The sequence below is a fragment of the Tenrec ecaudatus genome, chromosome 8 (assembly GCF_050624435.1).
Source record: "Tenrec ecaudatus isolate mTenEca1 chromosome 8, mTenEca1.hap1, whole genome shotgun sequence".
NCBI classification, from domain to species: Eukaryota; Metazoa; Chordata; class Mammalia; order Afrosoricida; family Tenrecidae; genus Tenrec; species Tenrec ecaudatus.
The window spans coordinates 144,237,688-144,263,264 of NC_134537.1; the positions used below are offsets into that span (position 1 = coordinate 144,237,688).

General features: G+C 39.7%; 1 protein-coding gene across 7 annotated transcripts in view; it reads left to right on the plus strand.

Annotated features, from left to right (window-relative positions):
• DTNB (dystrobrevin beta) overlaps positions 1-25,577 on the plus strand; it is a 313,250-nt gene that overhangs the window by 40,049 nt on the left and 247,624 nt on the right. For all 7 annotated transcript variants that reach the window (XM_075557010.1, XM_075557012.1, XM_075557015.1 and 4 more), the window contains exons 3-4: positions 3,172-3,252; positions 17,937-18,150. In XM_075557010.1, the coding sequence (XP_075413125.1) occupies positions 3,172-3,252; positions 17,937-18,150 (295 nt within the window). The remainder of the gene's footprint in view (positions 1-3,171; positions 3,253-17,936; positions 18,151-25,577) is intronic.

The window sequence follows — 25,577 nt, forward strand, 5'->3', positions numbered from 1 at the left end:
AGTCCAACACGTAATCTACTATGCCAGCAGGGCTCCACCATATAAAACACTGGATCAGTGACCTAATGCAAGAACTGAAGCTATAGAACTTTTAGAAGAAAACCATAGGAGTAATATTTTGTGATTATGGATTAGAAATAAACTTTTTAGAGATGAGTAAAAAGCACAAGCAACAAGACAAATATATAAATTGGATTTCATCAAAATTAAAAACATGTGCTTCAAAGAGATGCCATTATAAAAGTGAAAAAAATCACATAGTGGGAGAAAGAATTTTTCACATGATGTATCTGACATGATACTATCATCTCAAAATATAAAGAACTCACACAGTCGGTCCAATTTAAATTATGGACAAAGGAACTGCTAGTTTCCTTTAAAACATTCTAAAACTGATGGTGCTGGTTCACAGCTCTGTGAATATACTTTAAATGGGCTAATTGTGTGGTATGGGATCATATTTCAGTAAAGCTGTTTTATTGGTTTTTAAAAAATGGGCCTATATGATCTAAGTAAACATGGGTAGAAATTTCATGAGAACAGGATGAGAGAAAAAACATTTTAATTATAACATCAAGGTAAAAGTTGACTTCTGGTCAGAATACATTACTTTTACCAAAAGCCTGGAGGAATTCTGTTTGCTTTCTACATTTTGAAATAGAAATGATATCCAAAAATCCCACCTACATCAGAGTGGCTAGTAGATCCAAACTGCTGATTTTGTGGTTAACACCTTAATGCATAACCCCCTGTGCTCCTTAGATGCCTGTAAATATTGGTAGAAAAGAATTCATGCCAGATCATTTTCCCTTTATTGAGTCAGAAGTTACACCCAGATATAAAAGTAGGGTAGATGAATAAAAAAAAACCTAAACCCTCGCATTGGAGACCAAAGCTATCTAACGTGCCCTTTGGATTCCAGGAGGCCTCATTAGCAGCAAATTTGGATATGAGACCGAAGCGTGAGGTACAGGCTCATGTAATTTTAGACCGTGTTCTAGTTACGGTGGCTGCATAGCACTCACCCTGAAGCAACGGCAGCAGTCGCTTATTTTGTTCATCCACGTCTGAGCCTGGAGTTAGAGCAGCAGCTGAATGCAGACAGCTTGCCCTTGTCTCATGACATCTAGCCCAGGGGTCCTCACACTTTTTAAACAGGGCCAGTTCACTGTTCCTCAGACCTCTTGGAGGGCCAGACTATCGTTAAAAAAAAAAACCCAAAAAAACTATGAATAAATTCCTATGCACACTGCACATATCTTATTTTGAAGTAAAAAAACAAATGGGCAAAAACACCTGGCGGGCCGGATAAATGTCCTCAGCAGGCCACATGCCCGCAGGCTGTAGTTTGAGGACGCCTGAACCATAGTTTGAGGACGCCTGGATGGAAGACTCAAAGGCTGGGATTATCAGAAGGCTCGCTCACCTTTCACCTTTAATCCTGGCTTTCTCTATAAGAGCCTCGCTCCGAGGCCCCTTTCCATGGCTAGTTTGAATGTCCTTCCTCTGGTAGCTGGGTTCCAAAGTAATCATCCTGACATGCCCTGTAAGATAAGAGGGCAAGCCACTTATCTTCTGAAGCTCTGCAGCATCACCTCTGTTAGATCCTGCTCATTCAGGCCGTCCCTGTGTCCTGCCTCGGTTTAAGAGGACCTAGTCTCTAGCACTTGATGAAGAGGGGCAAGATGCTCCAGAAGAAAACTCTCTGCCAGTTGAGTCGGTGTAACTCACATCGAACCTCTCAGACAGGGTAGAACTGCCCCATGTGGGTTTCCAAGACTGTCTCTTCACAGGAGTAGACAGTCTTGTTATTCTCCCGAGGAGGAGCTGGTGGTTTCAAACTGCTGACATGGCCACCAGGGTACCACAAGCTTATACTGGTCTGGTGTACTTCTACGGCCACAGTTAGAGAAATACCGGCTACCACAGACCTGCAAGGAGCTATGAGAGCTCCAGTGGGCCAGTTCTCCCTTTTATAGATGAGGAAGGTGATTTCTGAGATCTGTGTAACATGGCCTATGGTTGGTGATCAGGCCGGGGCTTGAATTTAGCATAAGTCCAGGAGCGAGTCTTTGTCACTATACCCCTTCCCTTTCTGATGGAGCACATTCATTTATTCAGGCCATGAGGGCTCCTTCTTCAGAGCTGTAGGCTAGCGGACAAGATAAAGCTACGCTTGGCCGCCTTGGGTCTTAAAGGCTTGAAGATTAAACAAGTGGCCATCTAGCTGAAGAAGCAACAAAGTCCACATGGAAGAAACACACCAGCTTGTTTGATCACGAGGTGCTGAAAGGATCAGGTATCAGGCATCAAAGACCCAGAACAAAAATCATGTCATTGTGAATGAGGGGGAGTGTGGAGTGGAGACCCAAAGTCTATCTGTAGACAATTGGGTACCCCCTTATAGAAGGGTCACAAGGAAGAGACTAACCAGTCAGGGTGCAGTATAGCACCGATGAAACATACAACTTTCCTCTGGTTGAGTTCTTGAATGCTTCCTCCCCATCACTGTCATGACCCCAATTCTACCTTACAAATCCAACTAGACCAGAGCATGTACACGGGCACAGATAAGAGATGGAAACACAGGGAATCCAGGACAGATAAACCCCCTCAGGACCGATAATGAGAGGAGTGACACCAGGAGGGTAAGGGGAAGGTGGGGAAGAAAGGGGAAATCGATCACAATGATCCACATATAACCCCCTCCCTGGGGGATGGACAACAGAAAATGGGTGAAGGGAGACATTGGTCAATCCAAGACATGAAAAAATAATAATTTATAAATTATCAAGGGTTCATGAGGGAGAACATGGAGGGAGGGGAAAACTGAGTACCTGATACCAAGGGCTCACGTAGAAAGAAAATGTTTTGAAAATGATTATGTCAACAGATGTACAACTGTGTTTGACACAATGGATGTATGTCTGGATTGTGATAAGAGTTGTATAAGCCCGCAATAAAATGATAAACAACAAATAAACTACTCTTGGCATGTTGTGGGCATCCAGAGTGTGCTGCCTAACCTTACCTGCCCCTTTTTTTGTTTCATCAGGCCTAGCTGATATTACATATGGCAACAGCAATAACGGGATGGACTAACTTCTTAGTGTTGAGAAACTGCACAGTAAATCCCGCTGAACATTACTTATTTGCCCTTTTTTTTTTCAGGTGCTCAGAATTTTGATGTCATACGACTTTCAACCTACAGAACAGCTTGCAAATTACGTTTTGTACAAAAACGATGTAACCGTAAGTGATTTCTAGTCAGTTCTCGGTAATACAAAGCAAAATATTTTAATGTTGATTATAATATAATGCTAATTGGTTTGTTGTTGTCGTTATCAGAATTTGTCAGGCTATAATAAGTAAAAGTATCATAAACATTTTAATGAAAAAGGTTTGTCACTTTTCTCCTTGTGCCTCTCAAAATGTTTTAACAGTCTACATGGAGTAGGAACTCTATAATGTCACTTGTTTTAAGGCTGGCATGGTCTTAAGTATTTAAATGAGAGATCTGATTTCTACTTGTCTCTTTAATGAATCAAATGTGTTATACAAAGTCAATGTGTAAACAAGCAGTCATCTAGCTCAGGAGCAACAAAACCCACATGGAAGAAGCATACCAGCCTGTGTGATCACGAGGTGCTGAAGGGATCAGTTATCAGGCATCAAAGAACAAAAAAATCATCATTGTGTGCTCATCTCCCCTATACAATCGCTGAAGACAAATGGATCCATAAGCAAATGTGGTGAAGAAAGCAGATGGTGTCTGGCTATCAAAAGCTATAGCGTCTGGAGTCTTAAAGGCTTAAAGATAAACAAGGGGCCATCTAGCTCAGAAGCAACAAAGCCCACATGGAAGAAGCACACCAACCTGTGTGATCACGAGGTGTCGAAGGGATGAGGTATCAGGCATCAAAGAACAAAAATAATCATATTATTGTGAATGAAGGGGAGTGTGGAGTGGGGACCCAAAGCCCATCTGTAGGCAACTGGATATCCCCTTAGGGTCACGGGGAGGAGACAAGCCAGTCAGGGTGCAGTGTAGAAACGACAAAACATACAATTTCCTCTAGTTCCTAAATACTTCCTGCCCCCCACCCCCCACTATCATGATCCCAATTTTACTTTACAAATCTGGCTAGACCAGAGGATGTACACTGGTACAGATAGGAACTGGAAACACGGGGAATACAGGACAGATGATCTCTTCAGAACCAGTGGTGAGAGTGGCGATACTGGGAGGGTGGCGGTAGGGTGGGGTAGAGAGAGAGAACTGATTACAAGGATCTACATATAATCTCCTCTCTGGGAGATGGGCAACAGAAAAGTGGGTGAAGGGAGACGTCTGACAGTGTAAGATATGACAAAATAATAATTTATAAATTATCAAGGGTTCATGAGGGAGGGAAAAGCGGGGAGGGAGGGGAAAAATGAGCTGATGCCAGGGGCTTACGTGGAGAGAATGTATTTTGAGAATGATGAGTGTAACGAATGTACAAATACGCTTTATACAATTGATGTATGTATGGATTATGATAAGCGTTTTATGAACCCCCAATACAATGATAAAAAAAGAATTTTTTGGGAAAAGCTTAATTTGACATCTATAAATCAGTCTTTTACATAATCATTGTTTATACATAAATAATAAAACATGCCTATGTATATAAATGGTTTTCCATGAACTTTAAAAAATTCCCTCATCTGTGTATGTGTACACATACACACCCTTTTTGAAGCCCTTTTGTGTACACAAGATTAGGAGTCTGAAGAGCATACATAGAAAATTTCCATTATCTTTCACTTCCATTTCTCATGAATTTTTTGAAGCCCTCTCATTTGTAATCTTTTCTTAATTTACTTTAAGATGAACTCATTTATGGCAGAATCAATGTACTTTGCTCACACATACATGTATACACACATTGTTAGCTACTGTTAAGTTGGTCACCAATTCATGAATAAAGGGATTTAGACCATTGTGTATTCATGGAAAAATGAAATAATAATGAATTTTTTTCTGTGAGCTTTTTAAAGCTCTCTTATATTAAATTTTTTTTTTCATATAATGGTAATGTTATAGTCTCAGAATTGAAATCCCTGAGCTTTTATTATGGTTTTGCCATTTGTTAAAAACAGATAATGGTATGGATTAAATTGTGCCCCACAAAAATGTGTGTTAAATCCTAACTTCTATGCCTGTGGTTTTAATCTCATTTTGGGGTAGATTATATATGTTAATGAGGCACAATTAGCATAATGTTTATTTCATTTGACATCTGAAAGACTAAAGTCATGCTTCCTTGTCTTTCAAAGTGTTGTTTTTCCAGTTATGGGTTGTGATTTTTTTAAATAGCAATTTCAATATGTTTTAAAATAGTTTTTAAATACTTCAATGAAAATGTGCAGTCGCCTTATGATAATGTAGTAGTTGTCTTACTTGGACATTAAACATTTTTTGCATCAAAAGTTGAAGCCAGGAGACTAGCAGTCCAAGCCATGATTTCCTTTAGATTTTACCCATCTCATTAGATTTTATTTCAGAATGGTTTGGACGGTGGCATTCATAAACATGAAAATGGAATGTAAGCCTCCCCAGACTGGCTCACAGAGAAGTGGGTAGAGCATTGATTTGAGAAAATAGCTGCTGATCCCCAACCCTAATTTCAAGAGAGATGACAAACGTTACCCTCTAAGCCACACCTTCTCTCCTATGGCCCAGCAGCAGTTGAACTGTTTCTGCTCAGGCAGTGAACCAGTCCACTCTTGACTCACACGTGACGCTTCTCCTTTCAGCAAGTCTTTCCCCAAGTCCTGTTCACTGAGCGCTCTCAAAGGGAACATGAACAATTACCAACCAACAAGCCAACCACGGAAATGCTGCTACTCCTAGGTTAAGATACTTTAATGGTTCACAAAATCATTTTGGTGTGCTGTAGCCAGAATTTAAACCCTTTAATAGAAAAATATCAGACAGTAGCTTTTTGAAACTCATTTTTTACATCTCTGAAAGTATATGTCTGTGTATGTGATGTATTTATTTAAGTATGTTTCTGTGGGTTGTGGTCAGAGACTTTGCAAACTACATCCTCACTAGTTGTCTTTATTTTTCTTCCAGTAATTTTTCTTGGGAAACTTAGCAGTGGTTCTCAACCTGTGGGTTACAACCCTTTTCATAGGGGGTCGAATGACCCTTTCACAGGGGTCACCAAAGACCATCAGAAAAGCATATTTCAGATAGTCTTAGGAACTGAGACACCGCTCCTCTATCCGTTTCCAGGTGGGTCACCACATGCAGATATGCTGATCTGGTGAGAAAGAAGCTGTCTCAACCTTCGCACCGAAGTTAACTTTTTACGCATACTGTCACAAAATGGAGCAATGTAGTTTACTGTTATATTAAGACTGTTACCCATGCTACACCTTGTTTCAAGACAAAAGTCTCATTTCTTTGTCATTAGAAATAAATATTTCACAATATATAATTAGATATTGTTTTGTGATTAATTACTATGCTTTAATTATGTTCAATTTGTAACAATAAAAATACATCCTGCCTATCAGATATTTATTTTACAAAGTTACAGTTATGAAGTAGCAATGAAAATCATTTTATGGTTGGGGGTCACCACAACCCGAGGAACATTAAAGGGCCATGGCCTGAGGAAGGTTGAGAACCACTGTTCTAGTAGATGAAGAGTAGAGGAACCTGGTGACTCACATCAATAAAAACAAAACAAAACACAAAAACTGGCCAGTGAAAACCTTTATGAATCACAGCAGAAGTTGATTGATAGTAGTCCTTGGAGATGACCCCAACAGGACAGATGGAATAGACAAAAAAGACCAACATCAGAAGAGACTCTGAAATTTGCTCTTTAATGTATAGTAGTTAAAGCTAGTGGAAGGAATAATGACGTGAAAGTACAGAACATAAGATTCCAGAGGGCAGCTCGAGAAGGCAGGGTAAAAATATACAATAAAATGTATAAACACCTGGAATTAGAAAACTAAAAGGGAATAATACACTCAGCACTTCTCAAGCTGAAAGCAATGAAAAAAAAAAATTCACCACCACCACCACCACCATTAAAAAGAAAAGAAAAAATTCAAGCCTGAAGTTGCAGTATTGAAGGATTCTATGAGCAAGAGACTGAATGATGCGGGATGCATCAAAAGGTGATGAAAGGATTACACAAATTCACTATATCAAAAAGAATTGGTCAGTGTTCAACCACTTTCGGGGGTAGCATATCAAGAATTGGTGAGAGTGAAGGAAGAAGTTAAAGCTTCACTGAAGGTATTGTCCAAAATCAAGGTTCTGGGAATTGATATGTTACCAACTGACATGTTCAACAGGTAAATGTTTTATGGGAAGAAATAACTCATGTATGCCAAAAAGTTGAGAAACAGTTACCTGGCTATCTAGAAGAAATCCATATTTGTGTCCATTCTAAAGAAAAGTAGTCAAACAGAATGTAGAGATTATTTAACAATATAATTAATATACATAAGTTGCTGAAGATAATTTACAAACGGTTGCAGTAGTTCATTTTATGAAAATTGCCAGAAATTCAAACTGGATTCACAGGAGGATGTGGAATGAAGTATGTCATCGCTAATAGGTCTTAGCTAGAAACAGAATACCAGAAAGATATTTACTTGTGTTTAATTGACTGGCATTTGACTGGATCATAACAAATTGTGGATAAAGAATGGGAATTCCAGACTACTTCATAGTACTTAAGGAACCCTGCTGACAGAGTTGATTTTGTGTTGAACTACTGGCCACAAAGTCAGCAGTTCAGACCCACCCCACTGTGAGGGAGAAAAATGAAACTTTCTACTCTTGTAAAGATTTACAGTCTTGGAAACCCACAGGGTCAGTTCTCCTCTATCCTGTACATTAACTAAGAGCCAGAATTGATTCCATGGTCATGAGCTTTTTAGAGATTTATTATTCTTATACATGACCTATATAGAGATCAAGAGACAGTTGTTCAAACAGAACAAGGGGGATACAGCATGGTTTAAATTCAGGGAAACTGCATCCTATTATCATATTCCATGTGTATATGAGAAACAACTATATGAAGAATATGCCATTAGAATGGGAGGGAGACTCATTAACAACCTTTGCTTTGCAAATGACATGCTTTGCTTTCGGAAGCTAAGAGGACCGGAAGGTCTTACTGACGAACATCAAAGGTCGTAGCCTTTGCCATATGGATTACACTTCAACCTAAAGAATTAAAAAATCCAAACAACTGGACCAGGAAGCAGCATCCTAATAAACCGAGAAAAGGGTTTTGTTGCCTAGGGATCGACAATCAACACCCATGGAAATAGCAGTCAGGAAGTCAAAGGGTGCGTTCCACTGGTCAAACCTGCAGCTTAAGACATTTTTAAAGTGTTATAAACCAAAGATATTACCACAAGGTTAAGGTATGCCTGCTCCAAGCCTTGATACTTGTATTTGCATCGTATGTATGTGAAAACCGAAAAAAATGAATAGGGAAAACCAAAACAATTCTATTTTAATTATGGTGTTGGCAAAGAATGTTGAGTATACCGTGGATTGTCAGAAGAATGAGCAAGTCTGTCTTGGAAATAGTACAGTCAGAATGTTCCTTGGAATCAAGGGTTGTGGGACTCTCTGTCTCACATGCTTTGTACTTGTTACCAAGGGAGACTATTCCCTGGAGAAGGCGAACAAAGGACGACTGGGTGCAGCAGTCAAGCATCGCGATAGTGAATGACCAGGGAGTGCTTCAGTCTGTTGTGTGTGGAGTTGCTTTGAGATGGAATCAACTTGCCAGCACCCAGCAGTACCAATGTGGCACAGGAAGGCGCCACGTTTGTTTTTTCTGTAGATGGTTTCCCTTGTTCCTATACTGTTTATTGGAAAGACCACTCATTTTCTTTCTTATATTCCTTAAGAGAACTGTAAAGGGATGTAGTAATGTTGACAGATGAGAAGTCTGTGAACTTGTTAATGTATTTGCCCATCCACTGTGTCTTCATTATGTAGCTTTATAACAAGTCCTGATACATAACAGAGTTGGTCTTCCAAGGTCTGTTTTTCCTTTTTAATGCTTTCAGGGCTTATTATTAGTCCTTTACATTTATTTTAAAATAAATTTTAGAAAATGCTCTCTTTTTTTTTTTTTTTTTACTAAAACCAAAAGAAAAGAAAAGGGAACCCTGCTGGAGTTTTCCTTCTTGATTTCCTTTTGATTTAGGTATAATTTATATATAATAAAAATCTCCCTTTTAATGTACAGCTTTACATTGAATTCATTCATAAGTTGGAAGGAATTAACATTTTAATCTTGAGTTTTGATTTTGTTCTTCTGTGACATGGTACAGATCCCTTCATTAATATAGGGCTTTATTTCCATCCATTATATTTATTTATAAAAGTGTTGAACATCTTTTATTGAATTTATTTGTAGGTATTTGATGATTTATGATACTATTATTGTAATAACTTTAATTTTTAATGTGTTACTGATGAAAAAATACAATTGAATTTTGCATCTTGTATCTAATAACCTTCCTGAACTCATTTATTAACTTTAGTAATTTCTTTGTAGAATAGTTACCATTTTCTATGTGCACAATTCTGTCATTTCTAAATGATGACAGTTGCATTTCTTAATTTCTAATGCTTATAGCAGTTACTACTTTATCCTGAATATTTATACTGGTTAGGATCTCAAGTACAATGTTGATGGTATGTCTTATCTTATTCTCAATATCACAGCAAAACTTTTTAACATTTTGCAGTTAATTATCATATATACTCGTGTGTAGCTGAGTTTTTCAGCATATTTTAAATGCAGTTTTTGTGATAAAATTAGGTGCCTCGGCTGATATTCAGGTTGGCTTATACGCAAGTATATATGGTAATATGTTTGTTTTTATAATTAGCCTTAATTAGATTAAGAAAATGTTTTAATAGTGTGTCTTAGTTTCTTTTTTTTTTTTACCTTAGATGATCCTTTTTAAAAAAATTCATTTTATTTATTTATTTATTTATTTTTTCATTTTATTTTTTTTATTTTTATTTTTTTAACAATTTATTGGGGCTGATACAATTCTTTTCACAGTTCATGCATATACATACATCAATTGTATAAAGCGCATCTGTACAGTCTTTGCCCTAATCATTTTTTTCTCTTTTCTTCTTTTACATTTTATTAGGGGCTCATACAACTCTTACCACAATCCATACATATACATACATCAATTGTATAAAGCACATCCATACATTCCCTGCCCCAATCATTCTCAAGGCATTTGCTCTCCACTTAAGCCCCTTGCATCAGGAAAAAACTCATTTTATTAGGAACTCTTACAACTGTTAGCACAATCCATACCTACATCAATTGTGTAAAGTACATTTGTACATTCATTGCCCTCATCATTCTCAAAACATTTGTTCTCCACTTAAACTCCTGGCATCAGCTCCTCATTTTCCCCTCCCTCCCCGCTCCCACTCCCTCAGGAACCCTTGAAAGTTATAATTTTATTTAGTCATTTCTTGCCCTGTCCGACGTCTGAGTCTTAATTTCTAAAGGTAAGCCTTTCCCTTACCCTTTGGATGATTATTACTGACGTATTTGCATTTTAATCATGGTGTGGTTGATACATTTTATCCTTTGCAATTTGTTGACATTTGCAATCAATTTTATATCTGTTCTTAAAACATTCGCTAGTAACTGAGAGCAATACTCCATATACTGTGTATTATGCCAACTTTGTTATCTTCCCGATCTATATTCAGAGTTTTATATGCTTGTATTGCTGAGAGAGGTAAATTGATACATACAAGTAAGATTGTGACTCTCTCCCAAAGTTTTGTTAAATTTTATATTTTAAGGCTAAATTATTAAGAATAAACGGGAAAAACAGAATAAACAAATGTGTAATAAATAGGGTTGTGATAAGTCGGAACGGACTCGCCGGCACCTGACAACAACATCTTTCATGGTCTTGTTTTATCGTCTTGTTTACTTCATTGTGTCCACTGTGATGGCAGTGCTCTCTTGTCGTAACTCTTGATATTGGCACCCTCTTTGGGTTACATGTTTTTTTAAATGGATATCCAATTTTTCCAGCACCATTTGTTGAAGAGATTCTCTTTTCCCTGTTTAGTGTGTTTCAACTCTTTATAAAAACTCAATTGTCCGTAGGTGGATGTATTTACTTCTAGGTTCTCGGTTTTGTTCCAATTGTCTGTATTTTCTAGTCTTGTTAGAGTAACAGGCTGTTTTGACTAAGCTGGGTGTGTGTTTTAAGGTCCGGAAGTGAGAAGCCTTCTACTTCGTTGTTACTCTTTTTAAAAATAATTCTATTATTGGGAGCTCTTACAGATATTATAGCAAGCCACAATACAATTAGATCAAGGATAATCGTACAATTGCTACCACCATTAGTTTCAAAATATTTTCTTTCTTCTTGAATTCTTTGATGTCAGCTCCCCTTTATCCCTTCCCTCCCTCCCTCTACCCCCCGGAACCTTTATTATTATATATTATTGTCAATATATAATTATTTTTTGCCGTATCTTACACCATCCAATGTATCCCTTTACTTACATGTCTGTTATTTGTTCCCCTCCAGTGGGGTTATACAGTCATCATTGCTATGGGTCTCCTCGCCCCTTCTGGTACCCTGAGGGAATCTTTACTCCTGTTACCGTTTCTGAAGGGTTATCTATCTCAGCTTTCATGCCTCAAATGCTCTTAAGTATACAAATGAACATACGCAGGTCTAACAAGATCGATGAGGTGAAACAAAGACCATAACAGGAAGGGGAGGAAACATTGAAGAACTAGAGGATAGTTAAGTGTTTCATCAGTGCTACACTGAACCCTGGATATGTCATCCCTTCCCTGTGGCTCTTGTGTGGGGTTCTGTCCAGTTATCTTACAGGTGGGTTTTGGGTCTCCCCTTTGTCAATGCTCCTTCGTGTCAATTTGATTGCTTGTTTTTGAACTTCTGATACCTAATCCTGTTGACACTTCATGATCATACAGGCTGGTGTGTTTTTTTCATGTGGGCTTTGTTGCTTCCCTCTTAGATAGCCACTTGTTTAACTTCAAGCCTTTAAGACCCCAAATGCTCTATCTTTTAATAGCTGGGCACCATCAGCTTTTTTACCATGTTTGCTTATGCACCCATTTTGTCTTCAACAATCTTGCCTGGCAGATGATTTTTATAGAGTGCCACATTATTAGAACAAACTATTGTTGTACTGAAATAAGATTTAAATATAGGCCCAAAGTCCATCTGCTTACTTGTTTTATTTATATATATCTGTCAGGGGAGCCAGCCATTGACAATATCACAGGCCCATAGCCACAATTGTATGGCTATAACATATAAAGATTATAATAAAGTCATAGAGAATAAGAGAGATGGGAAAGAGAGTAAAATAAAGGAGTCAGACACATTTCATAGTAGCATGCTCACCTCGGCCCCTCTTGATGGTCCAAGTGGAGGTTCAGGAAGAGGAGGGAACGGGAGCGGGGAAGGAGGGTTGCCCAGAAGAGTGATTTATTTCTAATCAAGGCTTATATATCTTTGGGGGTGTGCAGCCCCCTGATTACAGGTAACCACATACATCACAGAAAGGGGTTGTACTATAGGCAATACAGCAATGGGAAGGGGATGATCTAGAAGTGTACACCCAATAGGAAAAGGAGGGATTAGAGGTACCCATATGACGAGATGGGTGGTTCCTAGTTTCAGGATGGCGGCCTAACCTTGATTGTCCCTGAGCTGGTTTGACAGCTTCTCTGGCTCTCCATGAAGCAATCACCTTTCTTATCAGTAGGGTGTGATCTCCACCTATGGTGGACCAGACAGTAGGGTCAGATTGCTCAGAATGATTGAATGCCTTTAGGGAAAATATCTCCAAACATCTGACCTCCCACCATGTGCTGGCAAGCAACCTCTTAGGTTTGGCAATTTTGAGGGGAGAAAAATGGGGAAAGCACTTTTTATATCCCGCACATATCTATATTTATACCTAATTTTTAAAAGGTTATATGTTTTGTTAGGTAAACCGGTTCCCGGATATGGAACCCTGAAGGAAAAGGGCATTGGACTGATGGATTATAACAAGGCCTGCTCTCTATTTAACTCACTCACTCTGGGGCAGGATCTCAGTTAGATTTGGAACCATTTGTATGGTCTTTCCCCCATCTTTTTTGGGGGCCTATCTTTACAAAATAGGCAGGATAAGCAATCCCAAGGAGACAGTGACAGGACTGATGCGATGGTTCCAGTAGGGCATGGGAAGGGAGACAGCAGGGAAGGGAGCAGAGAGCCAGTGAGGACAGGGACAGGGGAATAGCAAGGGCTCTCACATTGACGGTGAGCAGGGTGTAGCATTCCTGGTCGTGTTTGATCAATTGGAATGTATCTGAGAGAAATTACTGAGGTGAATGACGGGGAAACATGATAGTGGGGCAGGAGAAAATGAAAATGGTAAACAGAAGAATATTCTTACTCTTTAGTAGTGCCGTGCTTATCTAAGGCTCTTTCCTATTTAGATAAAGTTAGCGATTAGTTTTTCCATCTCTTTAAAGAATGGTCCTGGGGTCTGGATTGGAATTGTATTTATAGATCACTGAGTAGTATTAGCATTTTCACGTTATGTCTTCTTATCCAGGAACATGATATATTATTCCGTTTATTTAGGTCCCTTTGGTTTCATGTGATGAGCTGTTAAAAGGCGAGGCTTTAAAGTCTCAGAAACCCACAGGGGCAGTTCTCGGTCCTGTGTGGTCACTGTGAGTCGGAATCAGTTCCAGAGCAGTGAGCTTGGTTTTTATTTTGTTTGGGTTCTTTGAGTTTCTGGTAATAGTCTTCTATAGCGTGTTTGCTGTTTTACTGCATACATTTATTTCTAAGTATTTCAACTTTTGTGTGACTATTGTAAATGGTATTGTTTTCTTGATTTCTTTTTCAGAAGTCACTTTGAAAATACAGCACTCAGATTGAATTTTGTTTGTTGATCTTGAGCTGTACAACATTTCTGAATCTTCAATTAATCCCAACATTTTTCTTGTTGAGCCTTTGGGTTGTCTACATGTAGGATGCTTTTGATTTATTTTTTTGTACAGTTGCTCTATACTATGCAATGCCCTTCTTGTTCTCTGATGGTGGATTTTGCCAGGGAGTCTATTTTATCAGGGATTAATATTTCAATTCCTGCTATTTTAAAAAAATTGTCCTTAGCTTGATTTGTCTTTTCCATCCTTTGATTTTTAGTCCATTTTTATTTTTTGTCTAAGATGTGTTTTTGCAAACAGTAGATTGATGGGCTACTTTCTATTTATTTCTTGGTATGTGTATTTAACCCATTTCCATCCAGTGTCAATATTGATAGGTGTAGATTTATTAATCTTATTTTGATGTGTGGTATGTGTGTGCGGTGTTAGGCTGTTGTTAATTTCTTTCTTCCTCGTAACTTCTGTGCCAAGTAGATTTTGCATTTGTTTGTTGATTAATTTCTCCCCAAGTGTAAAACACCTGTTCTTTCTTAAAACCTAATTGGCTTTCTCTCCATTTGAATGTTTTGTATCTACACGATTCCCACTATTTGCTCTTTAATAGTCTTCATTGCAGATTGATATTGCTGGTTCCCTATGTTTAGTCTTATGTGTTTACGTTGAAGACTACAATAGTTGCATTGATTTTTGGGGTGGTGGTGTCTGGTAGGTTGATCCCAAGTAAATGCCAGCTGTTGTTATTATCTGCCCAAAGAACACCCCTTAGTGATTTTTGCAAGATTGGTCGTGTTTTTACAAATCCCTCTAATTTCTCCTTATCTGGAAATGCCCCAATTTCTCCCCTGTGTGTGTGCCCTGATGGTGTCGTGGCTATGCAATGGGCTGTGATCTGCTTGGGCGGCAGTTCGAAACCACCAGCAGTTAAGCCTCAGGTGGCATTGGGCTTGGTTTGGTGTACATATGAGGGACAATATGAGGGATCCTTTTTTGGATGTAAGATTCTTGGTTGGCATTTTTTTTTTCCTTTCAGAGTTTTACATATGTCATCCCATTGCCCTGCTTGTGTGGATTCTTCTGAAAAATCAAAATGTAGTCTTATTGGTCTGCCTTTGTAGATAGCTTTTCATTTTTCCTGAGCTGCTCCCAGGATTCTTTCCTTGTCTTTGGATGTTAGAAAGCTTGATTATGCTGTTGTGGTGACTTTCTCTGGAATCTATTCTGTTTGAGGTTATTTGAGCATTTTGAATGTGTATTCTTGAACTATTTTCTCTGCTTTTTTCTTCTTCCCCCATTTGTTCTTTCTGGAACTCCTGTCATGTGTTTGTTATATCTCTTCATAGCGTCCTCCATAATTCTAGACACTCTTTGGCTTTTGTTTTGTTCATTTTCTAGATTGTTCTTGTAGTTTGGTATTAATTTATTTTCAGGCTTGCTAATTTGGACCTTCATTATTTTAATTCAGCTGCATTTCTCACTCAGTGTATTATTGATTTCTAATATCTTAGAATTAATCTTCTGTCTGGATTTCTACTTGATATTTTTTGCATAATTTTAAATTTTCATTTAATTTGTCAAATTGCTCATCTAGTGTTTTCCTGTATTTTAATATTGTTTTTTCCCCTGTGTTCCGAATAGCTGTCGTGTGTTTTCCTCCGTCAGTTGCAAGTACCTAAGAATCATTCTTCTCAATTCCTTTCCCAGTCGCTCTGATGTGTTATCTTCCTCAGGGAGGTGTTTTGGCTCGTTATATTGCTCACTGGTTTGATCCATTCTTTCATACCTTTGTATGAACTATTATTTTTTGTTGTCTCCAAGACACTGTAGTTGTATGTGTGTGTCTGTGTTTACTTGTTGATCAGGTGGTGCTAGAGTGGGTAGTTGTCTTTTCCTATCAGGTGTAGTTGATGGAGGTGTTGGGTGACTGGATCATATGGAGTAAAAAAAAAAGACTAAAGAAACAAACATAGACAAATCTACAATCTACAAATCCACAGTAGCAAAAATCAAGCAAACTAACCAATAAATAAGCATACAAACAAAACAAAAAAACCACAAAAAGTAAAAAACAACCCTACCAAAACAGCAATAACAAACTCCACAAAACCCAAACAGCCAAGGGAAAAAAAAAAAGAGGACCTGATACAAAGGGCTTAAGTGGAGAGCAAATGCTTTGAAAATGATTAGGGCAAAGAATGTACGGATGTGCTTTATACAATTGATGTATGTATATGCATGGATTGTGATAAGAGTTGTATGAGCCCCTAATAAAATGTAAAAAAAAGAAAAGAAAATGATGATGGAAATGTATGTATAAATATGCTTGACACAATTGATGCATGAAATGTTATGAGCTGTAAGAGCCCCCAATAAAGTGATTTCAAAACAAAACAAAACAAAAAAACTCAAACAACCTTGGGTTGGATCCAGCAGCTGTTCCCTTGTCAGTTACCAATATGTGCGTATCAAGGTCCCATTCAGGTACACACCATAGGAGGGCAGCCGCTGGTGTGTGATGAGTGGGTGGTGGCAACTTTTGTGGACACCAGGGTGTAAGCAGGGATTAGGGATAATCGCACCCCTCTTATCAAACCAACCAAAGGTAGAGAGGAAGAAAATATCCCCGTCCAAGCCATCACTGGTAGCCCCAGGATGCTGATAGGCTCTGTCGGTGTGGAGTGGGCTCTGCCATAGCTGCCACCCCAAAGCCCAGAATCCCTCTAGCACGGCTCTGCCAGTTTAAAAACAGCCCCAGCCGGCCCCTGCAGGCCCAGGGCACTGGCCTACCACTGCAGATTATAGGGATTTGAGAATGTGTGGGCTCTGCCCCTTCTAAGCCTGCTCTACCAATCTTCTTTTTTTTTTTTTTTTTTAAGTCCTGAGCTGGCTCCATCAGCCCAAGACACTAGGCACTGCTGCTAGCTCCTCCTGAGCCAAATGGGGGTTTTCAGCAGCTGCTCCTGCCACTGAACACATGAACTTTTCGGTCTTAGCCCCAATACCACTGCTCTCCTGGATTAAAACTAGCCCCAGGCTGGCGCCAGCACTCTCTGCCATCCCCATTGATGCCAATTGGGGGATTGCAGCCACTACTGTCACCTCTGTGGAGAGCGTAAGTGTGCAGGCTGGTGATTTCTTTGTATAGTAGACATCTGGACGGGGCTGAGGGTGGTTCACTACGCCCTAACCCCCTACAACAGTTTTCCATGAGGTATAGCCAAACTTCCTGGTTACCCCTCTATCCAGTTGAACTTGCAACTCAAAGGACGTGGAGCAAGAGCGCACTTGGCTACTGAGAGCACTAGGTAGTGCCTTTTGATGTATCTCCACTCATCAGGAGTCTGGGGAATGGAGGGGAGGTCCCTTTCTGGGGGCCAGAGACTGTCCTGTGGTGTGGGTAGAGCTGTTGGGTTCATGGTCAACCAGTGGAGAATTTGCTGGTCTGCTTACTCTGTGTGTGTGTGTGTTGGCCCTCTATTTTTCTCTGTTACTCACATAGTTTTTTTTTTCTTCAGAGATTTGAGGCCCCAAGTTTCCCCTCTGTATCTGTGTTCTCACGTCTTTGATGAAGTGTTTGTGTGTGTGCCTGTCAAGGCCACCATCTTGCTGGAAGGCCCAGAATCATGACTCTTATACTTTTATTGTACAATTATGATCAAAAGTAACATTTCAAGCTCTTTTTATAAATATAAAAAGAAGATTAAAATGAACAGGACAAGTGAGTGAATTTGCAGTTTATTCTAGAAGTGTTAAAAGACGTGTGGTATATTCATGAATGCACTACTCCAGAATTGCGCTACTTAATTTCATCATAAAATATATATAATTGAAAAAGGTAAGTCTTAATTGTGAAGGAAGTGTCTGTATTTTAAAATTGTTGACAGTTTGTTTTCCTCATGTTTTTAGTTCATCTTGTTGATATCTGGAACATGATTGAAGCTTTCCGAGATAATGGCCTTAATACACTGGACCATAACACCGAGATCAGTGTGTCCCGCCTCGAAACTATCATCTCATCCATCTACTATCAGCTGAGCAAACGCCTCCCTTCTACACACCAGATTAGTGTGGAACAGTCCATCAGCCTCCTCCTCAACTTTATGATTGCTGCGTATGACAGGCTAGTACCTTACATACTTCATTTTAATAAGTCTGCCTCTTCTCATTCTTTTTCCATACTGCCCTGCGAAGGGTGGTGAGCTTAGATTCACAAGTGTGTTAGGCCAAGTTGACTAGAGAAACAATCCAGTGACACTCATATATGTGTAAGAGAGAGCTTTATATCAAGGAGTGATTATGCATCAACAAAACATCCCAGCCCAGTCGATAGCAAGTCCATAAATCCAATACTAGTTCATAAATCCCTCTTCAGACTCACAACCACAAGCAATGATGCAAAATGCAGGAAGATCAACGGCCGGTGGACGAAAAGGCTTATGAATTCAATGGTGGCAGTGGCGGCATGGCATGGCTCTGGTGGGTCTCTGGCAGGTCTCCGAGTGGCTTGCCAGCAGGAAGGTGAAGCAGGGAGAGAGGGTGAGGTTCCCAGGACCCTCCTTATGAGAAGGTCACGCCCACAAGGAGGCACCATCTGGCTGACTTGATTGACATGACTCCACCCCTTCACTTCCTTGTCTACATGTTGACACAAAATTATGTAACCACCACAACAAGTAAAAAGGAAATTATTTAAAGACCTTTTAAGGATTTTTCTTTTTATTAAAAGATCATTTTTTTGGGTACTCTTAACTCATTACAGTCCATACATCAATCGCTTCAGGCATGTTTGTACATATGTTGTCATCATTCTTTTCTAGACATTTACTTTATTGAGTCCTAGGTATCAACTCCTCTTTTTTCGACCCCCCCAGCCTCATGGCCCTTTGCTAGATTATAAATTATTATTTTCATATCTCACACCAACCATTGTCTCCCTTCTCCCGTGTTTTCGTTGTTCTTCCTCCTGGAGGAGGGTGTATGGTTAGTGTCTCTCATTGCATTTGGTTCTCCCTTGCCCTCTTCCCTTTCCCTCCCTTCCCCTCACCCCCGGTATCGCAATTCCCACTCCTGTTTCTGGATTCCGTGTGACATGAGCTCCCATCTCTTATCTATAGCTGTGCACATGTTCCGGTCTAGTCTGAATTGAGAAGCCGCACTCGGGTCATGATAGTGAGGGATGAGGAAGTCTCAAGGAACCAGAGGAATAATGTGTCTTTCATCGATGCTTTACTGCTCCCTGGTTGACTCATCCCTGCCCTGTGGCCCTTCTGCTTTTTTGACTTTTTTCTTTAAAATTTTTTATTATGAATTGGGTGAAGGCATACAGAGTAGATCATCACTTTCACATTCAACAATTCACACATATTCTATCTCAACTTACTGCGTATACTCGAATATAAAATGACCTGAGTATAAGCCGAGGTACCTATTTATTACCTGGGAAACCAGAAAAACCAATTGACTCGAGTATAAGCCTAGGGTGGAACATGCAGAAGCTATTGGTGAGTTTCAATAATCAAAACAAATGAAAATAAAATTACTAAAAATTGAGACATCAGTGGGGTAATGCATTTAAATATTTATTTTAAATAAAAAACATAAATAAAAGGCCAACAAGTCACTTAACATTAGTAAACCAGCACAGTAATTGGAAAATAGGTTCAACAAAAACAATAGGTATCAACAATGATACCTTAAGAGTACTATTCCCTGAGCTCAATCAGCAACCAAGGTAAATGTAAAGAGTTAAAATCCTTCAAAACTGGATTCCTCATCATCATACGTATCCCAATGCAGAGTCAGCTGGTATGAGGTCATCATAGATGCTGACCTCACTGAGATCGCCGTCATCACCATCACTGCTGTCATTTTCATACAACGCGCAGTCTTCACTGCCATCCGTAGCATTACTAATACTACATTTCTGGAAGGCACATTGCACCATGTCTTCTGGAATGTCTTCCCATGCTTCTCGAACCCACTTTGCTATTAACTCTATGTCAGGCTTCATGAGATTTCCTCCTTTTGTTATTCGGGCTTGACCAGATGACATCCATTCATGCCACATCCTTTGCACACGGTCTTTAAAAGGCTTATTCAAATATACACATCATAGGATGGCTTTGATTGGTTAGATGTGAATAAACAAACATTCAAAGCCCTGGAGTGTCAGCAGGGTTTTGAGTGAACAGTGGAGAAATGGCAATCACCTGCGAGATAGCGGGCGCTTGTCCAGTTACCTGGGGGGTGGAGAGCAGTGAGATGTTATACCTTGTTGGGGTACCACTGAGCCGTGTATAAGCCGAACCCCAGTTTTTCAGCACATTTCAAGCCTACAAAAATATGTCGTTGAAACTGGATTTGGATATAGTCTTGAAAGTATTTTAATACTGACTAGAGTCATGAATGGGCCAGGGTATGTGTTTATCATATGTTCTCTTGAAGACCCTTTTGGTAATTTGAAGGATTTAAACGTTTTGTTGTGTTTTTAACATTTAAAGACTTTGACATATCTAATTAATGGTGTATCAATTTGAGGAAATTCTTGTGCAATTTGCAAGTAGAGTTAACAACTATTTTAAAATCTTGTTTTAGTATTTTAATTTGGATATATTCAAAGGGTTTATTGTTTCCTCATAATACTGGGTGCTTAGAACAAAAACAAACAAATTAATTTTAAATAGATGCAAATGTGTTCCCTAAATTCTGCCTAGCTAGCATATTATGATGCACATTGCTGAGAAAGGATAATATTATGTTACAGTCTTCTTTATTAGTGATTTTTAAACACAATTTTAATTTCCTAGGAGGAAAAAACACTTCATGTATTTATGTGCAGTATTTATTTATATCCGTGTTGATTCTTAGAAGTATTTAAGATGCCTAAAAGAACAAAATCATATCAGCCAAGTATGAAATTAGGGAAGCACTAGTACAGAGTAGAAAAAAAATTTTTTTAAGTTGGAGTTTAATACGTACATCATATCATTCCATATTTCAGTTATACCAGTAGAATGTACATTTGCTACCACAGTCAGTTCCAAACATTATTTTTTTGTCTCCCTTTTACCACCACTCCCACTCCCTTGGCCCTACTCCCCCCGAAACCCTTATTCTAATTGCTGTCCCTTTAGGTTCGTCAATCCTGGGTTTCATATACCGGAAAACAGAAAAGGCATATAATAAAGCTTCAAGGGGGTGACCTCCATTGACATAACACCTCCGAGATACACTCTAATAGTAGGACAATTTTGATACCTGTAGTGGTAGCACATGTACTTTTATAAAGATCTGATCAGAGCTCTTTTAGAGCATTTTTAGGAGATGGTAGGGAATGAGCAACAATGAGTTCAAACAACAAGGATTGTAGGATGGCGTGGGACCAGGCAGTGTCTTGTTCTGCCCTACCTAGGTTCTCTATGAATTGGAACCAACTAGATGGCACCTAACAGCAGTGAATGTGTTAGAGATTTTCAATATAAAAAATAGTGAGATCCTGAGGGGGAACCCAGAGCCTAGTGGGGGAAAATGGCTTTTGTGGTGGAGCTGGCGCCCAGCTGTGCCTGCACAGCATCCCCCCCGCCCCCCGATGTTGTGGTCGTATGGCCGTGCTATGGATTCTACATGGTGAACCAGCTGGAAATTGCTTGTGGCTGAACTGTTTAGGGAGCAGAATGAATGGACCTGAAGTATCCGTGATATATTTACTTTTTATTTCATCTATGTAGCTTTTCCCCTTCTCCAAGAGAAATTGTGTGTTTACGCTCATTATCAAAGAGGAATCTTCCTGAGTCCAGTGTAGGCAGAGAGATAGGCACCAGATTTGCCCATTAGCTGCCATCTCCTGAGTATCACAAGTATTCTTTTTATGCTTTTAGTATTCTTTTACTGTGTAATTTTTTTTAAGGATTTCCCCCCTCTCCCCGCAAGTGTTGGTTTTGTTTTGCCTGTTTCTCTCTGACGCTGTGCAGAACACTAATCAGGAGTCTACAGAGAGTTCTGTAGCTCAGTATCTTATCTCCAAATTGATCTCCTAAGACACTATTTTCAGCATGTAACTTCCCATCGAGAAAATGTTAGACTCCTGGTTTTTGAATCAAGTCTGTACTCCTCAGTGAGGCCTACTGGTATCACTGTCAGTTTCCCTGCTCACACCAACCTCTGGCCAAGCTACCTGAGACACTGCTCTTTTTCCAATAGGGCCTGCTCATCTCTCCTCTCTTCACTTCGATTACCCTTGTCCCCGCGCCCCCTCCCCTGGGCATGGGAACTCCCAGTCTCCATCTCTTCCTCCAAGTCTTTTATGCTATTTTACATATATGCCTTGGCGTTCACCTCAAATTTTTATCTACTCTAGAGCCTTCCTCGTGATTACCCACCCATTTTTATCTCCTTGATAACCTTTAATATTTATTTGTATCATTATTTTTGGCTTTTAATCCTATAGTTCTGTAAACTGTTACAAGTGTGCAAATAAGGTAGAAAGTCCTTGTGAGCAGAACTTGGCCTCCGTTCTCTTCGATGCCTCAATAAGCACAACATTGGATCATTAATAAATATTTGCGAGGTGGAAATGGAAAGCAGCAGACATTCTGATTTCATGAAAATTGATAATATTCTAAGTTGATTTCACTGGTAGTAATTAAACTATTTGACAAATGGGCTTTTGATTTGCAGTTGATTATTGTATAATCCATCCAACTGTGAAAGTTTGATAAATTAAGATTAATTGGAAAAATAAGAGTTTTTGAAAATCAAAGAAAATTGCTCTTATTACTTTAGCAACATATGGTAATTAGACTGCTAATAGTGCTCCTAAAGTAGATGTTTGTTTTCATAAAAGAAGTCCTAATTTATGGTTGACAGCACCCACATGTTTGCTTAAGATATAGAAATAGCTTAAGATACAGAAAATAATTATTTCTGTTGTAAAAAATGCTTTCCATAGTCTTATATGCAAAAGTGTCAACTTGAATAGCAAACCCTTAATAAATCAAAGCCAAACTCACTTCATTTAATTGACTTTGATGTAGAGTAACTTTATAGGACAGAGTAGAACTGTCCCTTTGGGCTTCTGAAACGAAATCTCATGGGACTAGACAGCTTTGTCTTTCTCCTGTGGAGTGGCTGGTGGGTTTGAACCACTGACCTGTGGTTAGGAGTTCAGTGCGTGGCCCACTATGCCCCCAGAGCCCCTAGACAAGTTCTTAACTCTCCTAATGCCGCGACCCTTTAATACAGTCCTCATGTTGTGATGAACTCCCAACCATAAAATTATTTTCATTGGTACTTCATAACTATAATTTGCCACTGTTATGAATCGGCAACCCCCGTGAAAGGGTTGTTCGACTCCTAAAGGGGTCTCGACCCACAGGTTGAGAACCGCTGGTCTAGACTCTCAATAGATGATGTAAATCCGTAAATGTCCAGCTTATTGTTAGGTGGGGTAAGTTAGTTCTGACTTAACAGCAAGCCTCTGGAACACTGCTTGGTCCTGCCCTGTACTCCGAACTGTGTGATGCCCATTGTTTCCCGCTGTTGGAATCACTGTGTCAGTCCGTCTTGTTGAGAGTTGTCCTCTTTCACTAACCGTCTGCTTTACCAACCGTGAAGCCCTCTCCATGGACAGGCCCCTCCTGATACAATGTCCAAAGTATCTGAGATGAAGGCTCACCACCCCAAGGAGCATTCTGACTGTACTTCTACCAAGACCCATCTGTTAGTTCTGTCAATCCGTAGTACATACAGCTCTTCACTAGTGTGGGGGAACCAGCCCCTCACACTATCACGGGGTAGGTAAACACAGTTGTACAGTTAAAATATATAAAGGTTATAGTAAAGTCATAGAGAATAAGAGTGAGAGAAGAGAAGGTAAAATAAAGGCGTTAGACACATTTCACGGTAGGATGCTCACCTCCTGGACGCCATAATCTCACTAGCCAGGACCGTGCACAGCTGCGGGCGGAGGAGATGGGAGAAGAGAGTGATTTATTTCTAACCAAGGTTTATGTATATTTAGGGGGCGTGCAAGCCCCCCGATTACAAGCAAAAACATGTCACAGGAAGGGGTTGCACTATAGACAATACAGTAATGGAAGGGGGTCGATCTAGGGGTGTACACACTATAGGAAGAGGAGGGATTAAGGGTACACATGTGACAAGATGGGTGGGTCCTAGATTCATGATGGTGGCCTAACCTTGATTGTCCTTGAGCTGGAGCCTTGATTTATTTTGAGCCCTTCAGGGAAAGCAATCCCCTGTCCATGAAAGTAGGAGTGAGCCTCACCTACCGTGGAGGGCCTGTGTGCTCTGCATGGCTGGTGCCTTCAGGGAGATGACTTGGCAATCATTTGCTAGTTGTAACAAGCAGTGTGCTAGGTCTGACATATATATGGGGGAGAGAAACCGGGGAAAAAGTATTTTTATATCCCACACACTAGAACCGTAACATTAATTCTTCTTCAGTCTTCCTTAGCAATCTAGCTTAGGTTCGTTTAAAAAACAAAGGAGGCATTTTGGGGGGGACTTACTAAATTGCAATGAACAAAGGCCCATCCAACAGGCACAGGTGAGGATTGCGGAGTCTTGTGAAGGTGCCTGCATGTAAAAACGCAACAGTGTTTATTAGTGGTGACTCACTGTCTGGTTAGCTTGGCACAGAGTTATAATGATGTTTTCTCAGGGTTGGATAATAAGAACTCTTGTTAGAAGTCATGTGCATAGCTTCTTGTCAGACGATGAAATGATAGGTCTGTTGCAGTGCATCATGCAGAGACGTCTGAGAAAGGGAATCCCGTCTCGTGTTGAAGGAGGGCTGTTTCTGGAGGGTTTCTGTTTGGTGGAGTTAAAATAACTACTATCCTCTCCCGTGTTTTGCTCAACAAATAGTACTCGTTGACTCTTTCTTTTCAGTATCTTTATATGCAGGGTTAATATTTACTGTTAACCGTTGACCATCTAATTGTACCATTCATCACCTCTGTAGCTACCATGGGCCCGATTTTAAATGAGTCACACCATCTGTGATGAATTCAAGTTAGGTGTCTCTACAGAAACTTTGAAGAGAATTGGTTTTGGTAGACAATTGAACTTTAAATCAGAACTACTAAAGCATGGGCTCTTGTGAGTTGACCTGTACCATGCCTACAGGCAGCTTAACTTTCCGTTTGAAATGTAACTTGGGCAGCATACGCAGATTCCATTCGCATGTCCAGGGGAATGGCTGAAGAATGACTTCTTCCGGGCTGGAGGACCAGGCTGCGGACTGACTGCTCTAATTGTAGAGAGTGTAGAGCCCTGGTGAGACTTTGGGAAAGTAAACGGGAGAGTCCCCCTTGCTTTGTTTAGGAGAAGTGCTCGGAGATTAGAGGTAGAAAGGCCTCAAGGGCACCGAGGCATTTCAAGGCCAAGAAAAGCATTCGGAACCGAATACTTGAGAGCAGCCTAGGACTAAGGGTCTTCCTTGCCGAAGGAAAGAAATAGAAACACCATGAAACTTGAGAAAAGTAAGGATTGTGGGAACACTCATGAATTTTGTGGGCCAGTGAT